General features: G+C 39.4%; 1 protein-coding gene across 1 annotated transcript in view; it reads right to left on the bottom strand.

Annotated features, from left to right (window-relative positions):
* Positions 1-19,617, bottom strand: part of LOC115138845 (nesprin-1-like) — a 195,657-nt gene extending 176,040 nt beyond the window's left edge. Inside the window, 2 exon segments of the mRNA XM_065025814.1 lie at positions 17,145-17,537; positions 19,411-19,617. Coding sequence (XP_064881886.1) covers positions 17,145-17,211 — 67 coding nt within the window. The 5' untranslated portion in view covers positions 17,212-17,537; positions 19,411-19,617.
* Between the last annotated feature and the right edge of the window lie 381 nt (positions 19,618-19,998).

Genomic DNA, 19,998 nt, shown 5'->3' with positions numbered 1-19,998 from the left:
TAGAAAGGCAGGGTAGGATAGATATAGGTATGTAGCAGTTTGGGTCAAGTGTGTCACTGCCTTTGAAGGGTGGGATGACCGCAGCTGCTTTCCAATCTTTCGGGATCTCAGACGACACGAATGAGGTTGGACAGGCTAGTAATAGGGGTGGCAGGCTAGTAATAGGGGTGTCTAGCCCGGCTGCACCCCCCACAGCGAGTTGCTGTGGGCGGTGCAGTGCTGTTGACCGGGGTAGGGGTAGCCAGATGGAAAGCATGGTCAGCCGTAGAAAAATGCTTATTGAAATTTTCAATTATAGTGGATTTATCAGTGGTGACAGTGTTTCCTATCCTCAGTGCAGTGGGCAGCTGGGAGGTATTCTTATTCTCCATGGACTTTACAGTGTACCAGAATTATTTTGAGTTTGTGTTGCAGGAAGAACATTTCTGCTTGAAAAAGCTAGCCTTGGCTTTTCTAACTGCCTGCGTATATTGGTTTCTAGCTTCCCTGAAAAGTTGCATATCAGGGGGGCTGTTCGATGCTAATGCAGAACGCCACAGGATGTTTTTGTGTTTGGTAAGGGCAGTCAGGTCTGGAGAGAAGCAAGGGATATATCTGTTCCTGGTTCTAAATTTCTTGAATGGGGCGATGCTTATTTAAGATGGTGAGGAAGGCATTTTTTTTTTTATAACCAGGCATCCTCTACTGACGCGATGAGATCAATATCCTTCCAGGATACCCCGGCCAGGTCGATTAGAAAGGCCTGCTCGCTGTAGTGTTTCAGGGAGCGTTTGACAGTGATGAGTGGAGGTCGTTTGACCGCTGACCCATTACGGATGCAGGCAATGATCGCCGAGATATTGGTTGAAAACAGCAGAGGTGTATTTAGAGGGCAAGTTGGTTAGGATGATATCTATGAGGGTGCCCGTGTTTATGGCTTTGGGGTGGTACCTGGTAGGTTCATTGATAATTTGTGTGAGATTGAGGGCCTCAAGCTTAGATTGTAGGATGGCTGGGGTGTTAAGCATGTCCCAGTTTAGGTCGACTAGCAGCACGAGCTCTGAAGATAGATGGGGGGCAATCAGCTCACATATGGTGTGGTGTCCAGAGCACAGCTGGGGGCAGAGGGTGGTCTATAGCAGGCTGCAACGGTGAGAGACTTGTTTTTAGAGAGGTGGATTTTTAAAAGTAGAAGTTCAAATTGTTTGGGTACAGACCTGGATAGTAGGACAGAACTCTGCAGGCTATCTTTGCAGTAGATTGCAACATAGCCCCCCTTTGGCCGTTCTATCTTGTCTGAAAATGTTGTAGTTAGGGATGGAGATTTCAGAATTTTTGGTGGTCTTCCTAAGACAGGATTCATACACGGCTAGAACATCCGGATTGGCAGAGTGTGCTAAAGCAGTGAATAAAACAAACTTAGGGAGGAGGCTTCTAATATTAACATGCATGAAACCAAGGCTATTACGGTTACAGAAGTCATCAAAAGAGAGCGCTTGGGGAATAGGAGTGGAGCTAGGCACTGCAGGGCCTGGATTCACCTCTACATCACCAGAGGAACAGAGGAGGAGTAGGATAATGGCACGGCTAAAAGCTATAAGAATTGGTCGTCTAGAAATAATAAATAATTTCACTGACAATTCACTGTATCACAATTTCAGTGGGTCAGAAGTTTACATACACTAAGTTGACTTTAAACAGTTTGGAAAAATCCAGAAAATAATGTCATGGCTTTAAAAGCTTCTGATAGGCTAATTGACATAATTTGAGTCAAATGGAGGTGTACCTGTTGATGTGTTTCAATGCCTACCTTCAAACTCAGTGCTTATTTGCTTGACATCATGGGAAAATCAAAAGAAATCAACCAAAACCTCAGAAAAAAAATTGTATACCTCCACAAGTCTGGTTCATCCTTGGGAGCAATTTCCAACCACCTGAAGGTACCACATTCATCTGTACAAACAATAGTACGCATGTATAAACACCATGGGACCACGCAGCCATCATGGCGCTCAGGAAGGAGACGCGTTCTGTCTCCTAGAGATGAACGTACTTTGGTGCGAAAAGTGCAAATCAATCCCAGAACAACAGCAAAGGACCTTGTGAAGATGCTGGAGGAAACATTTACAAAAGTGTCTATATCCACAGTAAAACGAGTCCTATATCAACATAACCTGAAAGGCCACTCAGCAAGAAAGAAGCCACTGCTCCAAAACCGTCATAAAAAAGCCAGATCACGGTTTGCAACTGCAAATAGGGACAAAGATCATACTTTTTAGAGAAATGTCCTCTGGTCTGTTGAAACAAAAATAGAACTGTTTGGCCATAATGACCATCGTTAAGTTTGGAGTAAGAAAGAGGAGGCTTGCAAGCCGAAGAACACCATCCCAACCGTGAAGCACGGGGGTGGCAGCATCATGAGGGTGCGTTGCTACAGGAGGGACTGGTGCACTTCACAAAATAGATGGCTTCATGAGAAAGGAAAATTATCTGGCTATAATGAAGCAACATCTCAAGACATCAGTTAAAGCTTGGTCGCAAATGGGTCTTCCAAATGGATAATGACCGCAAGCATACTTCCAAAGTTGTGGAAAAATGGCTTAAGGACAACAAAGTCAAGGTCTTGGAGTGGCCATCACAAAGCCCTGACATCAATCCTATAGAAAATGTTTGGGCAGAACTGAAAAAGCGTGTGCGAGCAAGGAGGCCTACAAACCTGACTCAATTACACCAGCTCTGACAGGAGGAATGGGCCACAATTCAACCAACTTATTGTGGGAAGCTTGTGGAAGGCTACCCGAAACGTTTGACCCAAGTTAAACAATTTAAAGGCAATGCTACTGTAACAGGGTTATATTGGTGATTCCCCTTGCCACTTTATTGTTAAGCCAATGGGTTTTTGGTTTGAGTTTGTCTTGCCTTCACCTACTCAACATGGCATCTTATTGTCTGGTTTGCGTAGCTTGCTTACGAGGGGGGATGTTCCAGTTAGAATGGTCCCAGTGAACAAGCACCAAACCAGCGGTAAGTTGTTGGTTGCCAAGCACTGTACATCAAAAGTGATTTTTATACTCTCAAGTGATGATTTAAATGTACAATTTATATCAAATTGTTTGTAAATGTTATTCGAACATCACACATAAGATGCAGCGGTTTTTGGAGAATATTTGTTGTGCATTTTGTTGTAAAGAATTCCCGCCAGTACTAGCTAGCAACTTACTGTGTCTGGTGAGGGGGTTTCATATATTTTGTACAGTGCGTGAGTGCAGAGTTGGATGGTGAGACGTGCATTGCATGACGTGCAATTTTGTGTCGTTCTTATCAGGTACATTGTTAAAGATATTATATTGTATATTGTAATTGTATTATTTTGGTAACTGCCCCAGTGAACAAGCACCAAACCAGCGAATAAATCTACATGACTAGTGCTACATGTTGGAGTTCCGTGTCGATGACTGATTGTACACAACACAAGAAGAGTACTGTTACACTACCAAATACTAATTGAGTGTATGTAAACTTCTGACCCACTGGGAATGTGATGAAAGAAATAAAAGCTGAAGTAAATAATTCTCTCTGCTATTATTCTCACATTTCACATTCTTAAAATAAAGTGGTGATCCTAACTGCCCTAAGACAGCGAATTTTTACTAGGATTAAATGTCAGGAATTGTGAAAAAATGAGTTTAAATGTATTTGGCTCAGCTGTATGTAAACTTCCGACTTCAACTGTATATTATCTGATTTGTGTGGTATTTAGTTTCCTGACACAAAAACAAGCCAGTTGATCAGAATATATCATGGAGTTTAAGAAATTGCTGTCTGTCTAGACAGAAAAAGGCTGTGAAGTCAGATCACCAGGGACCACTGTTGAAGCCCACTCCCTCTGTTGCTCCCTTTAACTGACAGCAACAGAACTTTGTAGTTCTGACAAGCATAGAATAATGATATAGGGTTAGAGGGCTTGAACCGATTCAGCACTTGGACTTCAGCAAGGTAAGTTTGATAAGACAACATCTGAAATTACACAGGAAACAGGGACATCTGGTGTTTAGCTTTCAAATGACAGAAATAAGTAAATAAAGAGAGATAGACAGACAGACAGACAGAGAGAGAGAGAGAGAGAGAGAGAGAGAGAGAGAGAGAGAGAGAGAAAGAGACAGACAGAGAGAGAGCGAGCGAGAGAGAGAGACATTGTTAAAACACTGTATATACTGTATATAATATGACATTTGTAATGTCTTTATTGTTTTGAAACTTCTGTATGTGTAATGTTTACTGTTAATTTTTATTGTTTATTTCACTTTTGTATATTATCTACCTCACTTGCTTTGGCAATGTTAACACGTTTCCCATGCCAATAAAGCCCTTGAATTGAATTGAGAGAGAGAGAGAGACGGAGAGAGAGACAGAGAGAGAGAGACAGAGGGACAGACAGAGAGAGAGAGAGAGAGAGAGAGAGGGAGACAGAGGGACAGACACAAAGAGAGAGAGAGAGAGAGAGAGAGAGAGAGAGAGAGAGAGAGACGGAGACGGAGACGGAGAGAGACAGACAGAGAGAGAGAGACAGAGGGACAGACAGAGAGAGAGAGAGAGAGAGAGAGAGAGAGAGAGAGAGAGGGAGACAGAGGGACAGACACAAAGAGAGAGAGAGAGAGAGAGAGAGAGAGAGAGAGACAGAGGGACAGACACAGAGAGAGAGAGAGAGAGAGAGAGAGAGAGAGAGAGAGAGAGAGAGAGAGAGAGAGGGAGACAGTGTCAGCAGCAGCTGCCAGTACAGTAGGTGCAATCAGGGCACAGATCAGACTATGATCTACAGCTAACAGTTTCCAGACCGATATAATCTCATGGCTGGAGACAGAGAATAATCACCACTCTCTTACAGGTACAGAGGAGACGTACATATCCTGCCTATAGCCTGCAAAACTTTCCTCATAAATGAACATTAATGTAACAGAAGACATGCCTGTTCAGAAAAGGCAACAGAGTTATATATATATATATATATATATGACATACACATGTCAGTGCCACTTCACACATCCTCAGAGCAAACTGCATATGTGTTTGTGCTAATGCTGATTGTGACGGACCAGAATGAGGTCTGATGGGTTCTCTCTATGCCTATCACTGTGCTTCCTGTGAGGGAGGGTAGGGATCACACGCGACATGCCCACCACAAACCGTTCACTGGCAGTGTTTCTTCACATCCTCCTCAGACCAGACACACCATCACTAGCTATAAAAGCGGAAACCACAATGACTCAGTCATTCTGAAACCGAGAGCATCTGGGCCGTGTCGGGCTGGGCTAGTCATGCACACCATCCTCCTCTCCCATCTCTCCTGGCAGTAAAAGTCAGTGATAACATGAGAACAACAGAGGAGACTGGGTGTCACCTTCACCCTCCTTATAAAGTGGAGGATCTGTTGGCCTGGGTGGATTCTACGGTGCTCTAGTCTAACCTAATGCAATGATCCTGCTAAATGTTTGGATTAAATTAAATGGGAAGCACTATGAAGGTTCAATTGAAATACTAATTCTTTAACCATTCACAAACATGTTTCAGGCGAAGGCAGGCAGCCTCTCTTAGTGTGTAAATGGTACGCAGTCTCAATATCTGAGTCTAAATGTTTCACAAAGGCAAGTGACAGAGAATTTATGTTGGCACAGGAAGCACTAACTTTTTAACCACGACTGAAGCTGGGCAGACTAAATGATAAATCCTGGTATTACTTCACATGGTGCTGTAGCGTTGTAGCCTACAGTATCTGGATAATATGTGTGAAATGCTTGATAATGTATGTGATATCATGAACAGAGAAGTATATTTTCTGGGTGATTTAAATATTGACTGGTTCTCATCAAGCTGCCCACTCAAGAAACTGTAACCAGTGCCTGCAACCTGGTTTAGGTTGTCAGTCAAACCTACCAGGGTATTTACAAACAGCACAATAATAAAATCATTAACATGTAATGATTACATCTTTACTAATGCTGCAGAAATTTGCTTTAAAGCAGTATCCAAATCTGTAGGATGTAGTGATCACAATATAGTAGTTATATCTAGGAAAACCAACGTTCCAGAGGCTGGGCCTAATATAGTGTATAAGAGGTCATACAATACCTTTTGTAGTGATTCATATATTGATGATGTAAAGAATATTTTCTGGTCTATGGTGTGTAAGGAGGAGCAACCAGATGCTGCACTTGACACATTTATGAAATAGCTTATTCCAGTTACTAATAAGCACGCACCTATTATGAAAATGACTGTAAAAACAGTTAAATCCCCTTGGATTGATGAGGAATTTAACATTTGAATGGTTGAGATGGATGAGGCAAAAGTCTGGCAGCCTAACTGATTGGCAAACATACTGCAAATTAAGAAATCATGTGACTAAACTAAATAAAAATAAATTACACAAGGAAACAAAAACAAATTATATAAAGAATGATAGTAAAAAGTTTTGGAGCACCTTAAATGACATTTGGGGAAAAAGGGCAAACTCGGCTCCATTCATTGAATGAGATGGCTTAACCATCACAAACCCCACTGATAACTTAGGGATGACATGCCAGCAACAAACACTGACACTACACATCCAAGTATATCTGACCAAATTATGAAAGAAAAGAACTGTACTTTTGAATTCCGTAAGGTCAGTGTGGAAAAGGTGATATAGGTATTGCTGTCTATCAACATTGACAAGCCACTGGGGTCTGACAATCTGGATGGAAAACTGCTGACGATAATAGCGGACGATAATGCCACTCCTATTTTCCACATCTTCAATTTAAGCCTACTAGAAAGTGTGTGCCCTCAGGCCTGGAGGGAAGCTAAAGTCATTCCGCTACCTAAGAATAGTAAAGCCCCCTTTACTGGCTCAAATAGCCGACCGGTCAGTCTGTTACCAACCCTTAGTAAACTTTCGGAAAAAATAGTGTTTGACCAGATACAATGCTATTTCACAGTAAACAAATTGACAACAGCCTTTCAGCACACTTATGGGGAAATACACTCAACAAGCACAGTACTTAAACAAATTACTGATGATTTGCTGAGAGAATTTGATGATAAAATTATTGTGGGGGCTGTCTGTTAGAATTCAGTGCAGCTTTTGACATTAACAATTATAGTCTGCTGCTGGAAAAACTAGTGTGTTATGGCTTTACACCCCCTGCTATAATGTGGATAAAGAGTTACTTGTCTAACAGAACACAGAGGGTGTTCTTTAATGGACACCTCTCAAACATAATCCAGGTAGAATCAGGAATTCTCCAGGGTAGCTGTTTAGGCCCTTTAATTTTGTCAATCTTTACTAACGACATGTTTTGAGTAAAGCCAGTGACTCAACACTATACATGTCAGCTACTACAAAAACTAAAATTACTAACACTTAACAAAGAGCTGCAGTTCGTTTCGGAATGGGTAGCAAGGAATATGTTAGTCCTAAATATTTCCAAAACTAAAAGCATTCTATTTGGGAAATCATTCACTAAACCCTAAACCTCAACTACATCTCGTAATGAATAATGTAGAAGTTGAGGTGACTAAACTGCTTGGTGTAACCCTGGATTGTAAACTGTCATGGTCAAAACATATTGACACAACAGTAGCTAAGAGTCTGCCCATAATAAAGCACTGCTCTGCCTTATTAACAACACTATCAACAAGGCAGGTCCTACAGGCCCTAGTTTTGTCGCACCTAGACTACTGTTCAGTCGTGTGGTCAGTTGCCACAAAGAGGGATTTAGGAAAATTGCAGTTGGCTCAGAACAGGGCAGTACGGCTGGCCCTTAAAAGTACACAAAGAGCTAAGAGAGATTGACTTCATCTCTACATGTTTTTGTAAGAGGTTTTGAATGCTGATATACCGAGCTGACTGTACCGAGCTGTCTGTTTAAATTACTTGCAGACAGCTATGCATTCCCCACCAGAGGTCTCTTCACAGTCCTCAAGTCCAGAACAGACTATGGGAGGCGCACAGTACTACATAGAGCCATGACTACATGGAACTGTATTCCACATCAGGTAACTGATGCAAGCAGTAGAATCAGACTTTAAAAAAACAATGTAACAGTAAAACATTCCTTATGGAACAGTAAAACATTCCTTATGGAACAGTAAAACATTCCTTATGGAACAGTAAAACATTCCTTATGGAACAGTAAAACGCAAATACAGTGAAAATACAGTGAAAATACAGTGAAAATACAGTGAAAATACAGTGAAAATACAGTGAATGGCGCATATTATTAAAAAGGTATTGTTGGATATTATTCATCCTAATCAGACAGGTTTTTAACATGGATGATACATTGGAGATAATATAAGACAAGTACTAGAAACAATAGAACACTATGACAAATCAGGGAAACTAGGCCTGGTATTCATAGCTGACTTTGAATGGGCATTTGATCAAGTACTGTCCAACTGGAGTTTATATATAAATGCCTGGAATATATCAATTTGGGCAAATCTCTTATAAAATGGGTTATGTATAGTAACCCTATGTGTAAAATAGTAAATAATGGCTACTTCTCAGAAAGTTTTAAACTGTCAAGAGGAGTTAAACAAGGTTGTCCACTCTCGGCATATCTATTTATTATTGCCAATGAAATGTTAGCTGTTAAAATCAGATCCAACAATAATATTAAGTGGTCCAATATATTTCAATAGAAAGTTGGCAAAAAATAGATAAGATCTTGTTACCATGGAAAGGAAAATACCTGTCTACTTGTTGAAAAATCACCCTGATTAACTGTTTAGTCATACCCCAGTTAACCTATTTGCTTATGGTCTTGCCTACACCTAGCGACCTGTTTTTTACATTATATGAGCAAAGAATATACCATTTTATTTGGAATGTCAAGCCAGACTAAATGAAAAGGGCCTATTTCTATAATGAAAATTAATTTTGGGGGGGGCAGAAATGATTAAATATATAAGCATTAGACCTCTCACTAAAGGCTTCAGTCTTACAAACGTTATACTTAAATTCCAACTGGTTCTCTAGCAAATAAATAAGAATGTCTCAACCTATGTTCAAGAATGGCCCTTTTCCCTTTATTCAGATTACAACCCCTCGCTTTGGGTTATTTGAAAAATAAATCATCTCCAAAATATTGTACAATTTTTTATCAAGCCATAGAAAGTTGGTTGCAATTTCAGTTGAATCCACCAGAAAATACAGAACAAATAATGTACTAAACACTGTGGTTAAACTCAAGTACACAAATTGATTAAAAAAAACATAATTTTTTATCAATTAGTGTGAAAAGGATATAATAAATAGGACTGGTGGAGTGATGTCACACATGCAGCTAACAAAAATATATGGAAATGTCTGCTCTACCCAAAATTACAACCAACTAATTGCAGCATTACCGCAAAAATGGAAGAGGCAAGTGGAAGAGGAAAAACGTAAGGAACTTGTCTGTCGGCCTTGCATTATAGACCAAAATTGGTTAAAGAAATATGTTGATAAATCAAAAAATATACCCGTTTCATTTAAGGACCAAAAAATTGACCACTGCGCAATATAGATTGCAAAATAGTTTGATGTACCGATTCCATGGCACAAGGTTTAAGAACTGATATGCAACACAATCATTAGTTGTTCATTAGTTTACTCCAATTAGGGGAGGGGTGGTAGGGTTAGCGGAAAATAATAATGGATATATATTTTTAAAAGATATGTATATATATATATATATATATATATATATATATATATATATATATATATAATGCTTTGCTGCCAGACAAAGCTCTGCTGATAGCCAGGTGTAGCAGTCACAATATGTTGGTACTGCTGTTGGGACAGCTTTATGTAGGCCCTAACAGTTTGTGGGCACCGTTTGTCACCGTTATATAGTGAAATTAATGTATTGTTTAGTGTTGTGTTGTGTAGTGGCTTAGCCGGCATGCATTCCACTTATTATTGTTTTTGCCCCACCAAGATTTACATGCTAAAAATGTCCACTGTTCTAACAAATATGAGGGGCTAAAATATTCTGAATAGAAATTCAGGAAAAGAGGAAGGAGCAGCAAACAGATGCCAAGAGGAGCCACATCTTGTGTCACTTCCGTAAATCTAGCCTACATGAATAGGGTTTGTTCACTGTTGAGTTTACCTGTCAAATACTCAAGCGTTCCAGTGGATGTCAAACATATACCAACTGTTTGGTAAGATGTACACATACTAGGTTGTCATTGGCCGAACGTAGTAAGCTTTACCTTACATTGAGCCAGGTTAGCACATGCCCAGTTCAAGCTTGGGCATGCCTAAGTAAAGAGTTTGAGAGTAAGGTTTCAACACAAACACACATGCACACACGGGCACTGAAACATGCACGCTCACCCACACATGCACACACGGGCACTGAAACATGCACGCTCACACACACATGCACACACGGGCACTGAAACATGCACGCTCACACATACATGCACACACGGGCACTGAAACATGCACGCTCACACATACATGCACACATGGGCACTGAAACATGCACGCTCACACACACATGCACACACGGGCACTGAAACATGCACGCTCACACATACATGCACACACGGGCACTGAAACATGCACGCTCACACACACATGCACACAGGAAAAAGTTTAACAACTACATTTAACCTTTAATAACATTTTAGTGTTCAGTCACCATCACGTCTTTCTCAAAGATGATGATTTATTCACAAAAATGAATTAATAAAAATACCAAACCTTGCACTTTACATCTCAGCAACTACACTGTCCTGTATAGTTTAAGATAGAATCTCTATCTAAAAATGTTGTGATGATTACATTACCCTCCACTCAAATGGCAGGTGTTCTGGCCTATTGTGGCACTCATCGCTTCAACATTTGACAAAGATTAGAAATAGCTAATGTTGACGCCCAGGAAAACATCCTCTTAAAGAGCAGGAAGTTGGTTATCGGAAAGTTGTGGCACAATCACAAACGTGATTCATTGCACAGTAACTATGGTAACAAGCTACACACACACAACGAATAGATATAGAAATAGACAGAAGTGGGACAAACACACAGAGATGTTTCATAACACAGTAACTATGGTAACGAGCCACACACACATCCGCCTACTATCAGAGTGACAAAACATCCACAAGTGGTGCAGGTTACGAGCTGAAATTCGGTCCCAATTCACTCCCTACGCCTTCCCCTTCCCCTAACCCAGAACACTTTGATGTTTGCAGACCTGTGAGTTCCATCACTACACTGCTTTTGACCCTTCAGATCTGCAAACATCCAAGGGTTGGGGCCAAGGGGAAGGGGTGGGAAGATAATTGGGACCACAGACTCTCAATTCAGGGATGGCCCCTATCAGAGGATGGTGGTGATGACCTGATGCCATTGTGACAGGGGGGAGGACACCAACGGAAAGACTATCCTGTATTGATCTGTTCTCTGTCCTAGGATAGACTTCCATTTCAGCGAGCAGAAACATTTCTCATTTGAAGATTGGCTTTGATACACTCTGAGGTGTTCCAGTTAGAACCAAATAAGGTTCTTCAGAGCGATGCCATGGGGGAACTATTTGAGGTTCTCTGAAGAACCTTAAAAGGGATGGTTCTTTGAAGAACCACACACACTCATCACCTTATTTTATGGAAATAAGGTATTGAGCCTTATTTGCATATTTCCCAGGGTGCCCTTTGAGTTACCAGTACCACCCATGACTATGCTTGTTAGTGACAAAGACATGGTTGGTGCATTCATTCATTTTTAGTCCTGTGGCCTTCACCAAATGAGATCCTAAGTGATTGTGTTATCATTCAAATGAAATTCTTTAAGACAATACTATACATTATTTCATAAGGCCTTATTTTGTGGGCCTAGTTCAACGTTTCCCAGAGTTGGTCCTCAGGACCCCAAGGGGTGAACGTGGGGTTTTTGCCCTAACAATACAGAGCTGATTCAAATGATCAAAGCTGGATGATTAGTTGACAATTTGAATCAGCTGTGTAGTGCTAAGGCAAAGAACAACATGTGCACTCCTTGGAGGACCGAGTTTGTGAAACCGTGGCCAAGTTTTACCCTAATACAGTGACGTGAAACTCATGGTTTACAGGCCATATCAGGTCTGCAAGTCACATTATGCTGGCTTGCAAAGTGATGTGTAATATCAAACATTTGGAATTTTACCCTGCATTAAAAATAACTGTCAAGATTGGAAAGACTACCTAAATGAGACTACCTAAAGACTACCTAAATGAGACTACCTAAAGACTACCTAAATGAGACTACCTAAAGACTACCTAAATGAGACTACCTAAAGACTACCTAAATGAGACTACCTAAAGACTACCTAAATGAGACTACCTAAAGACTACCTAAATGAGACTACCTAAAGACTACCTAAATGAGACTAAACTTTAAGAGCAGAGGAGGAACCATATTAAGAACCTTCAACCGGCGCAGCAGAGCTGAATTAGGATTATTCTTGATTCATGTCATATCGGACCTACAAACACTTGCACTTAAGCATGTAACAACAACAACACAGTAACAACAAAACAAACTCCTACAAACTGTATTTAATGCTGATCATTAAGTTCAGATAACAAATAGTAATAGCAAGCTATGATTGCTCCATTGCATCAAGTGTTGGGCTCCATGGCAACCAAAGTGTGAGATGCCTGACAACCGTATCACTTTCCCAAGTAGCATTGCTCTACTTCTCGAAAACAAAACAGTGACTAAGAATAACTTATTTTTATATACTGAACTATAAATATGAAAGCAAGATGTAAAGTGTTGGTCCCATGTTTCATGATCTGAAATAAATTATCCCAGAAATGGTCCAAACGCACAAAAAGCTTATTTCTCTCAAATTTGGTACACAAATTAGTTTACATCCCTGTTAGTGAGCATTTCTTCTTTGCCAAGATAATCCATCCACCTGACAGGTGTGGCATATCAAGAAGCTTATGAAACAGCCTGATCATTACACAGATGCATGTTGTGCTGGGGACAATAAAAGGCCACTATAAAATGTGCAGTTTCACACAACACAATGGCACAGATATCTCAAGTTTTGAGGGAGCGTGCAATTGACATGCTGACTGGGGGAATATCTACCAAAGCTGTTGCCAGAGAATTCAATGTTAATTTCTCTACCATAAGCCACCTCCAACATCCTTTTAAATAATTTGGCAGTTCGTCCAACCGGCCTCATAACGTCAGACCACGTCAGCCCAGGACCTCCACATCCGGCTTCTTCACCTGCGGGATCCTCTGAGACCAGCCACCCGGACAGTTGATGAAACTGACGAGTATTTATGTCTGTAATAAAGCCTTTTTTGTGGGGAATAGCTCATTCTGATTGGCTGGGCCTGGCTCCCCGGTGGGTGGGCCTTGCTCCAAAGTGGGTGGGCCAATGCGCCCCTGCCCAGTCATGTGAAATCCATAGATTAGGACCTAATGAATTTATCTAAATGTACTGATGTACTGAACTGTAGCTCAGTAGAATCATGGAAATTGTTGCATGTTGCGTTTATATTTTTGTTCAGTATACATAGTGAGGAAGTGTTGTGAACATTTTGTGTGGTTTAGAGCAAACAGGATATGGTGTTTTATATCAATGTCACCAACCATGTGTAATATATGACTCTGGAAACCAACTGCCACATTTCTGAGAATACATTCTTATTGCACTATATTATTGCACTATATATATATATTTTTTTAAATACATTTATCTAGGGACAAACTACAACAATGCTTCTCTTTGTAGCTCGATGACCACTCCTTCTATTGCAGGAATTCTCTAAATGCACCTCTTCAGTTACCTTAATAAAATTATCAATTATTTTAACTTTAGTTCCCAAAAAGACTACAACAACAAGAAAACACAAGAGGTTCCTTATTCACTGTTTTGGGATGAATGAATAGGGGTCATTCTCTCCAATGTAATAAGACTGCCATAGCCTATCCCCCAGGCAGCACTTCAGTGGCAGTGCACACAAGGCCATTACAAACAAGACATTGATTTCTGGGTGATTTGAAAAGTCATAGTCAATCGATCAATAATAAATATTACTCTTAGCAAAAAAATGTATCTTTAATTTACAATCTGTAGGAGCTATGTGAAAAATCACAGCACAATTGGAACATGTATGGCAATTAGAAGTCAAAACTGGATAGATAGATGGGAGGGGTTGAGGGTAGCTGAAGGGTGGGACTAAAGACAAATATATTAAAAAAGATAACTAACTTAAAATACACTGTGTCCACAAAATGTATATAGTATGTATAAGATGGACATAGAAGCCTAAGTGTTGTTGTCCATTAGTTTACTCCAATTAGGGAAGGGGTGGTATGGTTAGTGGAAAATAATAGAGAAGTAAGATATTTAAAAATATATATTTAAAATAATATACACTACCGTTCAAAAGTTTGGGGTCACTTAGAAATGTCCTTGTTTTTGAAAGAAAAGCTTTTTTTTTTTGTCCATTAAAATAACATAAAATTCATCAGAAATACAGTGTAGACATTGTTAATGTTGTAAATGACTATTGTAGCTGGAAATGACAGATTTTTTATGGAATATCTGCATAGGCAAACAGAGGCCCATTATCCGCAACCATCACTCCTGTGTTCCAATGGCACGTTGTGTTGGCTAATACAAGTTTATCATTTTAAAAGGCTAATTGATCATTAGAAAACCCTTTTGCAATTATGTTAGCACAGCTAAAAACTGTTGTCCTAATTAAAGAAACAATAAAACTGGCCTTCTTTAGACTAGTTCTGTATCTGGAGCATCAGCATTTGTAGGTTCAATTACAGGCTCAAAATGGCCAGAAACAAAGCACTTTCTTCTGAAACTCGTCAGTCTATTTTTGTTCTGAGAAAAGAAGGCTATTCCATGCGAGAAATTCCCAAGAAAGTGAAGATCTCGTACAGCGCTGTGTACCCTTCACAGAACAGCGCAAACTGGCCCTAACCAGAATAGAAAGACGAGTGGTGCACAACTCGGTGCACAACCGAGCAAGAGGACAAGTACATTAGTGTGTCTAGTTTGAGAAACAGATGCCTCACAAGTCCTCAACTGGCAGCTTCATTAAATAGTACCTGCAAAACACCAGTCTCAATGTCAACAGTGAAAAGGAGACTCCGGGATGCTGGCCTTCTAGGCAGAGTTTCAAAGAAAAAGCCATATCTCAGACTGGCCAATAAAAATAAAAGATTAAGATGGGAAAAAGAACACAGACACTGGACAGAGGAGCTCTGCCTAGAAGGCCAGCATTCCGGAGTCGCCTCTTCACTGTTCATGTTGAGACTGGTGTTTTGTGTGTACTGCTTAATGAACCTGCCCCAGCATATTGTTTGAGTTGTGTCTGAATAGAATATAATAAAATAGAGTAGAATAGAGTAGAATATAATAGAATAGAGTAGAATATAATAGAATAGAGGAGAGAAGAATAGAATAGAGTAGAGTAGAATAGAATACAGTGGAATATAAAATAGAGTAGAATAGAGTAGAATAGAATTCAGTAGAATAGAATAGAATAGAATAGAGTAGAGTAGAATAGAGTAGAATAGTGTAGAATAGAATAGTGTGGAATAGAGTAGAATAGAGTAGAGTAGAATGTAATAGAATATAATAAAGTAGAATAGAATAGAATAAAGTAGAATAGAATAGAACATAGTGGAATATAATAGAATATAGTAGAAATAATATAATAGAGTAGAATAGAATAGAGTAGAGTAGAGTAGAATAGATTAGGATAGAATAGAGTAGAAGATAATATAATAGAGTAGAATAGAATATAGTAAAGTAGAATAGAATATAGTGGAATAGAATAGAATAGAATCGAGTAGAATAGAATAGAGTAAAATAGAATACAGTATAATACAGTAGAATATAGAATATAGAATAGAGTAGAGTAGAGTAGAGTAGAATAGAGTAGAATAGAATAGAGTAGAATATAGAATAGAGTAGAATATAGTAGAATAACATATAGTAGAGTATAATAGAATAGAGTAGAGTATAATATAATAGAGTAGAATAGAGTAGAATAAAGTAGAATATAGAATAGAGTATAATAGAGTATAATAGAGTAGAGTAGAAAAGAGTAGAATATAATAGAGTAGAATAGAATAGAATAGAGTAGAATAGCATAGAGTAGAATATAGAATAGAGTAGAATAGAGTAGAATAGAGTAGAGCAGAATATAGTAGACTAGAATAGAGTAGAATAGAGTAGACTAGAATAGAGTAGAGTAGAATAGAATAGAGTAGAATAGAGTAGAGTAGAATAGAGTAGAATAGAGTGGAAGATAATAGAATAGAGTAAAATAGAAAATAATAGAATAAAGTAGAATATAGTATAGTGAAATAGAATAGAGTAGAGTAGAATAGAATAGAACAGAGTGCAATAACTTTGTCTGTATATGTGTGTCTGGGAGAGTCTGCATTGTTCATTCTACCATGCAGGGGAAAGTGGCAAACTCCAAACATTCAGGCACAGAGCCAAATTATTGAACAAACTCCAGACATGCGGACACATAGCCATGGTATTAAACAAACTCCAGACATGTGGGCACAGAGCCAAGGTATTGAACAAACTCCAGACATGTGGGCACAGAGCCAAGGTATTGAACAAACTCCAGACATGTGGGCACAGAGCCAAGGTATTAAACAAACTCCAGACATGCGGGCACAGAGCCAAGGTATTAAACAAACTCCAGGCATGTGGGCACAGAGCCAAGGTATTGAACAAACTCCAGACATGTGGGCACAGAGCCAAGGTATTGAACAAACTCCAGACATGTGGGCACAGAGCCAAGGTATTGAACAAACTCCATACATGCGGGCACAGAGCCAAGATATTGAACAAACTCCAGACATGCGGGCACAGAGCCAAGGTATTGAACAAACTCCAGACATGCGGGCACAGAGCCAAGGTATTGAATCAGAATAATAGCAAGGCGGCACAGCATACATACAGTATATATACAGAAGGTTTGTCTAAAATTGCATCCTATATCCTATATAGTGGACTATGTTTGGTCAGAACTCTGGCCAAATGTAAAGTAGTGCACTATGTAAGCCAGGGAATAGGATGCCATTTCGTACGCATCCAAGGTATCAGTACCCCAATAGAACCCAATTGAATGAGATCTACCTTGCAGTTTTTGCATCACGTTGGCAATGTCCTTGGGGTTTCTTCCGGACTTCCATGGTGAGGCCATGTCGTTTCTCTGCTACTGGACTGGATCACAGTAGGTAATACACTGATGCAGACGAGACAACACGTTACTTTTCTGAGAAGAGCAACACTCATGCCCCTCCTCTCTCTGACTGTGTATCTCTCTGTCTCTATGTATGTCTCTTTGTGTCTCTGTCTTTCTCTCTGTCTCTCTCCCTTTCTCTCTCTCGCTGTCTTATCTCTCCCTCTGTCTCTCTCTCTGTCTCTTTGTCTCGCTCTCTCTCAAGCAGCAGAGGGGTCCACTCGAATCTCAGGTTTCAGATAGGGGGATGAGCAGTTCTGCTACCCAGTCGTCCTTCCATTCAATATCTAGAGAGGAGAGAGGAGAGAGAGCGACAGGTGTGCCAGTCAGTGTGTTTTTCTTTAAAAGTGACAGCTACAGCACCTTCTGAAAGTATTCACACCCCTTGACGTTTTTCCACATTTGGTTTTGTTACAGCCTGAATTTAACATTGTGTGTCACTGTCCTACACATAATAACCCACAATGTCAAAGTGGAATTATGTTTTTGAAAATTTGTACAAATAAATTGAAAATGAAAAGCTGAAATGTCTTGAGTCAATAAATATTCAACCCCTTTGTTATGGCAAGCCTAAATAAGTTCTGGAGTAAAAATTTGTATAACAAGTCACATAAAACGCTTCATGGACTCACTCTGTGTGCATTTATAGTGCTTAACATGATTTGTGAACGACTACTTCATATCAGTACCCCACAATTATCTGTAAGGTCCCTCAGTCGAGCACTGAATTTCAAACACACATTCAACCACAAATACCGTGGAGGTTTTCCAATGCCTCGCAAAGAAGGGCACCTATTGGTTGATAGATAAAATAAAAAAGCAGACATTGAATATCCCTTTGAGCATGGTGAAGTTCTTAATTACACTTTGTAAAACAGTTACAGAGTTGAATGGCTGTGATAGGAGAAAACTGAGGATGGATGAACAACATTGTAGTTACTCCACAATACCAACCTAAATGACAGATTGAAAAGAAGGAAGCCTGTACAGAATAAAAATATTCAACAAAAAAGCATCATGTTTGCAACAAGGAACTACGGTAGAACTGCAACAAATATGGCAAAGAAATTAACTTTTTGTCCTGAATACAAAGTGTAATGTTTGGGGAAAATCCAACACAACACATCACTGAGTACCATTCTTCATATTTTCAAGCGTGGTGGTGGCTGCAACATGTTATGGGTATGCTTGTCATGGGTAAGGACTATAGAGCTAAGCACAGGCAAAATCCTAGAGGAAATCCTGGTTCAGTCTGCTTTCCAACAAACAGGACAACAGGACAATCGGCTGGACAATAACCTAAAACACAAAACCAAATCTACACTGGAGTTACTTACCAAGACGACATTGAATGTTCCTGAGTGGCCTAGTTACAGTTTAGACCTAAATCGGCTTGAAAATCCACGGCAATACTTGAAAATGGCTGTCTAGCAATGATCAACAACCAACTTGACAGAGCTTGAAGAATTTTTAAAAGAATAATGGGCAAATGTTGCACAATTCAGGTGTGCAAAGTTCTTATAGACTTCCCCTGAAAGACTCACAGCTGTAATCACTGCCAAAGGCGACTCTACTAAGTATTGACTCAGGGGTGTGAATACTTATTGCTTTATCTTGGTCGCAGTTGTAAATGAGAACGTGTTCTCAACTGGCCTACCTGGTTAAATAAAGGTGAAAATAAAAACATAAAAACTTAAACTTATGTAAATTTGATATTTCTGTATTTCATGTTCAATACATTTGCAAAACATTTCTAAAAACATGTTTTCACTTTGTCATTATGGGTATTGTGTTTAGGTGGGTGAGAAAATAAATCTGTAAAAATATCATCATTTTGAATTCAGGCTGTAATACAACTAAATGGGGAATAAGTCATGGGGTATGAATACTCTCTGAAGGCTCTGTCAAGCATGTACTATTAGATGAATATCAAATAAACAAATTAGCAATACATAGCTCATAAGCCTTTATAAATGTGCTTAAAAATGCATTATTACCAAAAATCCCTAGTGCATACAGTATAAATGAAATAGGACTGAAATCATGCCATCAGAAAATACTACGAAAAAGTGACATGAAGTCTACTGTAAGCCTAAACTGTCAAAAATTGTTAATTTTGAGACACACTTCAAACAACAAAAACTTTGCATAGTCACTCACTGCAATGTAGGCTCTATTAGAAGATCTTGTCTCGCGCTGTTGCATCCATTAGATATAGGCTATACGAGAAATATGCCTTCCCTCATTTGGTGAAATAGCAAAACAAAAAAAAGGAACATAGACTACGCAGTTGTAGTACTAGTAACACATTAGTAAAACAAATTGATGTATCTAGTCAAATTAATGTAACTAAGAAACGTTGCACTAAATACAGTGTTCAACCGGTTTTTACCACTAGGCTCAATTCTGCAGCCAATCCTGCAGCCTCAACTTTAGGCAGGAAGTGTATGTTTTACTATGTTGCCAATGGTAACAATCAAACGTTGTAGCGGTCTCCCAAGTGTTTGTAGCAATTGTTTTGAATGTGCAACATTGTAGAAATATTAGATACACGTTCAGTTCCTTGTAGTTTCTTGTTATAAAAAAAGTGATCTGATCCTCGCGCTAAAGTTACGCTTTCCACGCCATGTCGAATTGGAACCTTCGTTCCCACTGGGCACAGACATCAATTCAATTTATATTCCTCGTTGGTTGAACGTAATTTAATTGAAATTACGTCGAAACAACTTTGGCTCAACCAATGTGTGC

This window comes from Oncorhynchus nerka, linkage group LG12 (genome assembly GCF_034236695.1).
Source record: "Oncorhynchus nerka isolate Pitt River linkage group LG12, Oner_Uvic_2.0, whole genome shotgun sequence".
NCBI lineage: Eukaryota > Metazoa > Chordata > Actinopteri > Salmoniformes > Salmonidae > Oncorhynchus > Oncorhynchus nerka.
Note: the sequence above shows the minus strand (reverse complement) of the source record. Positions and strands in the feature narration are given on the sequence as shown.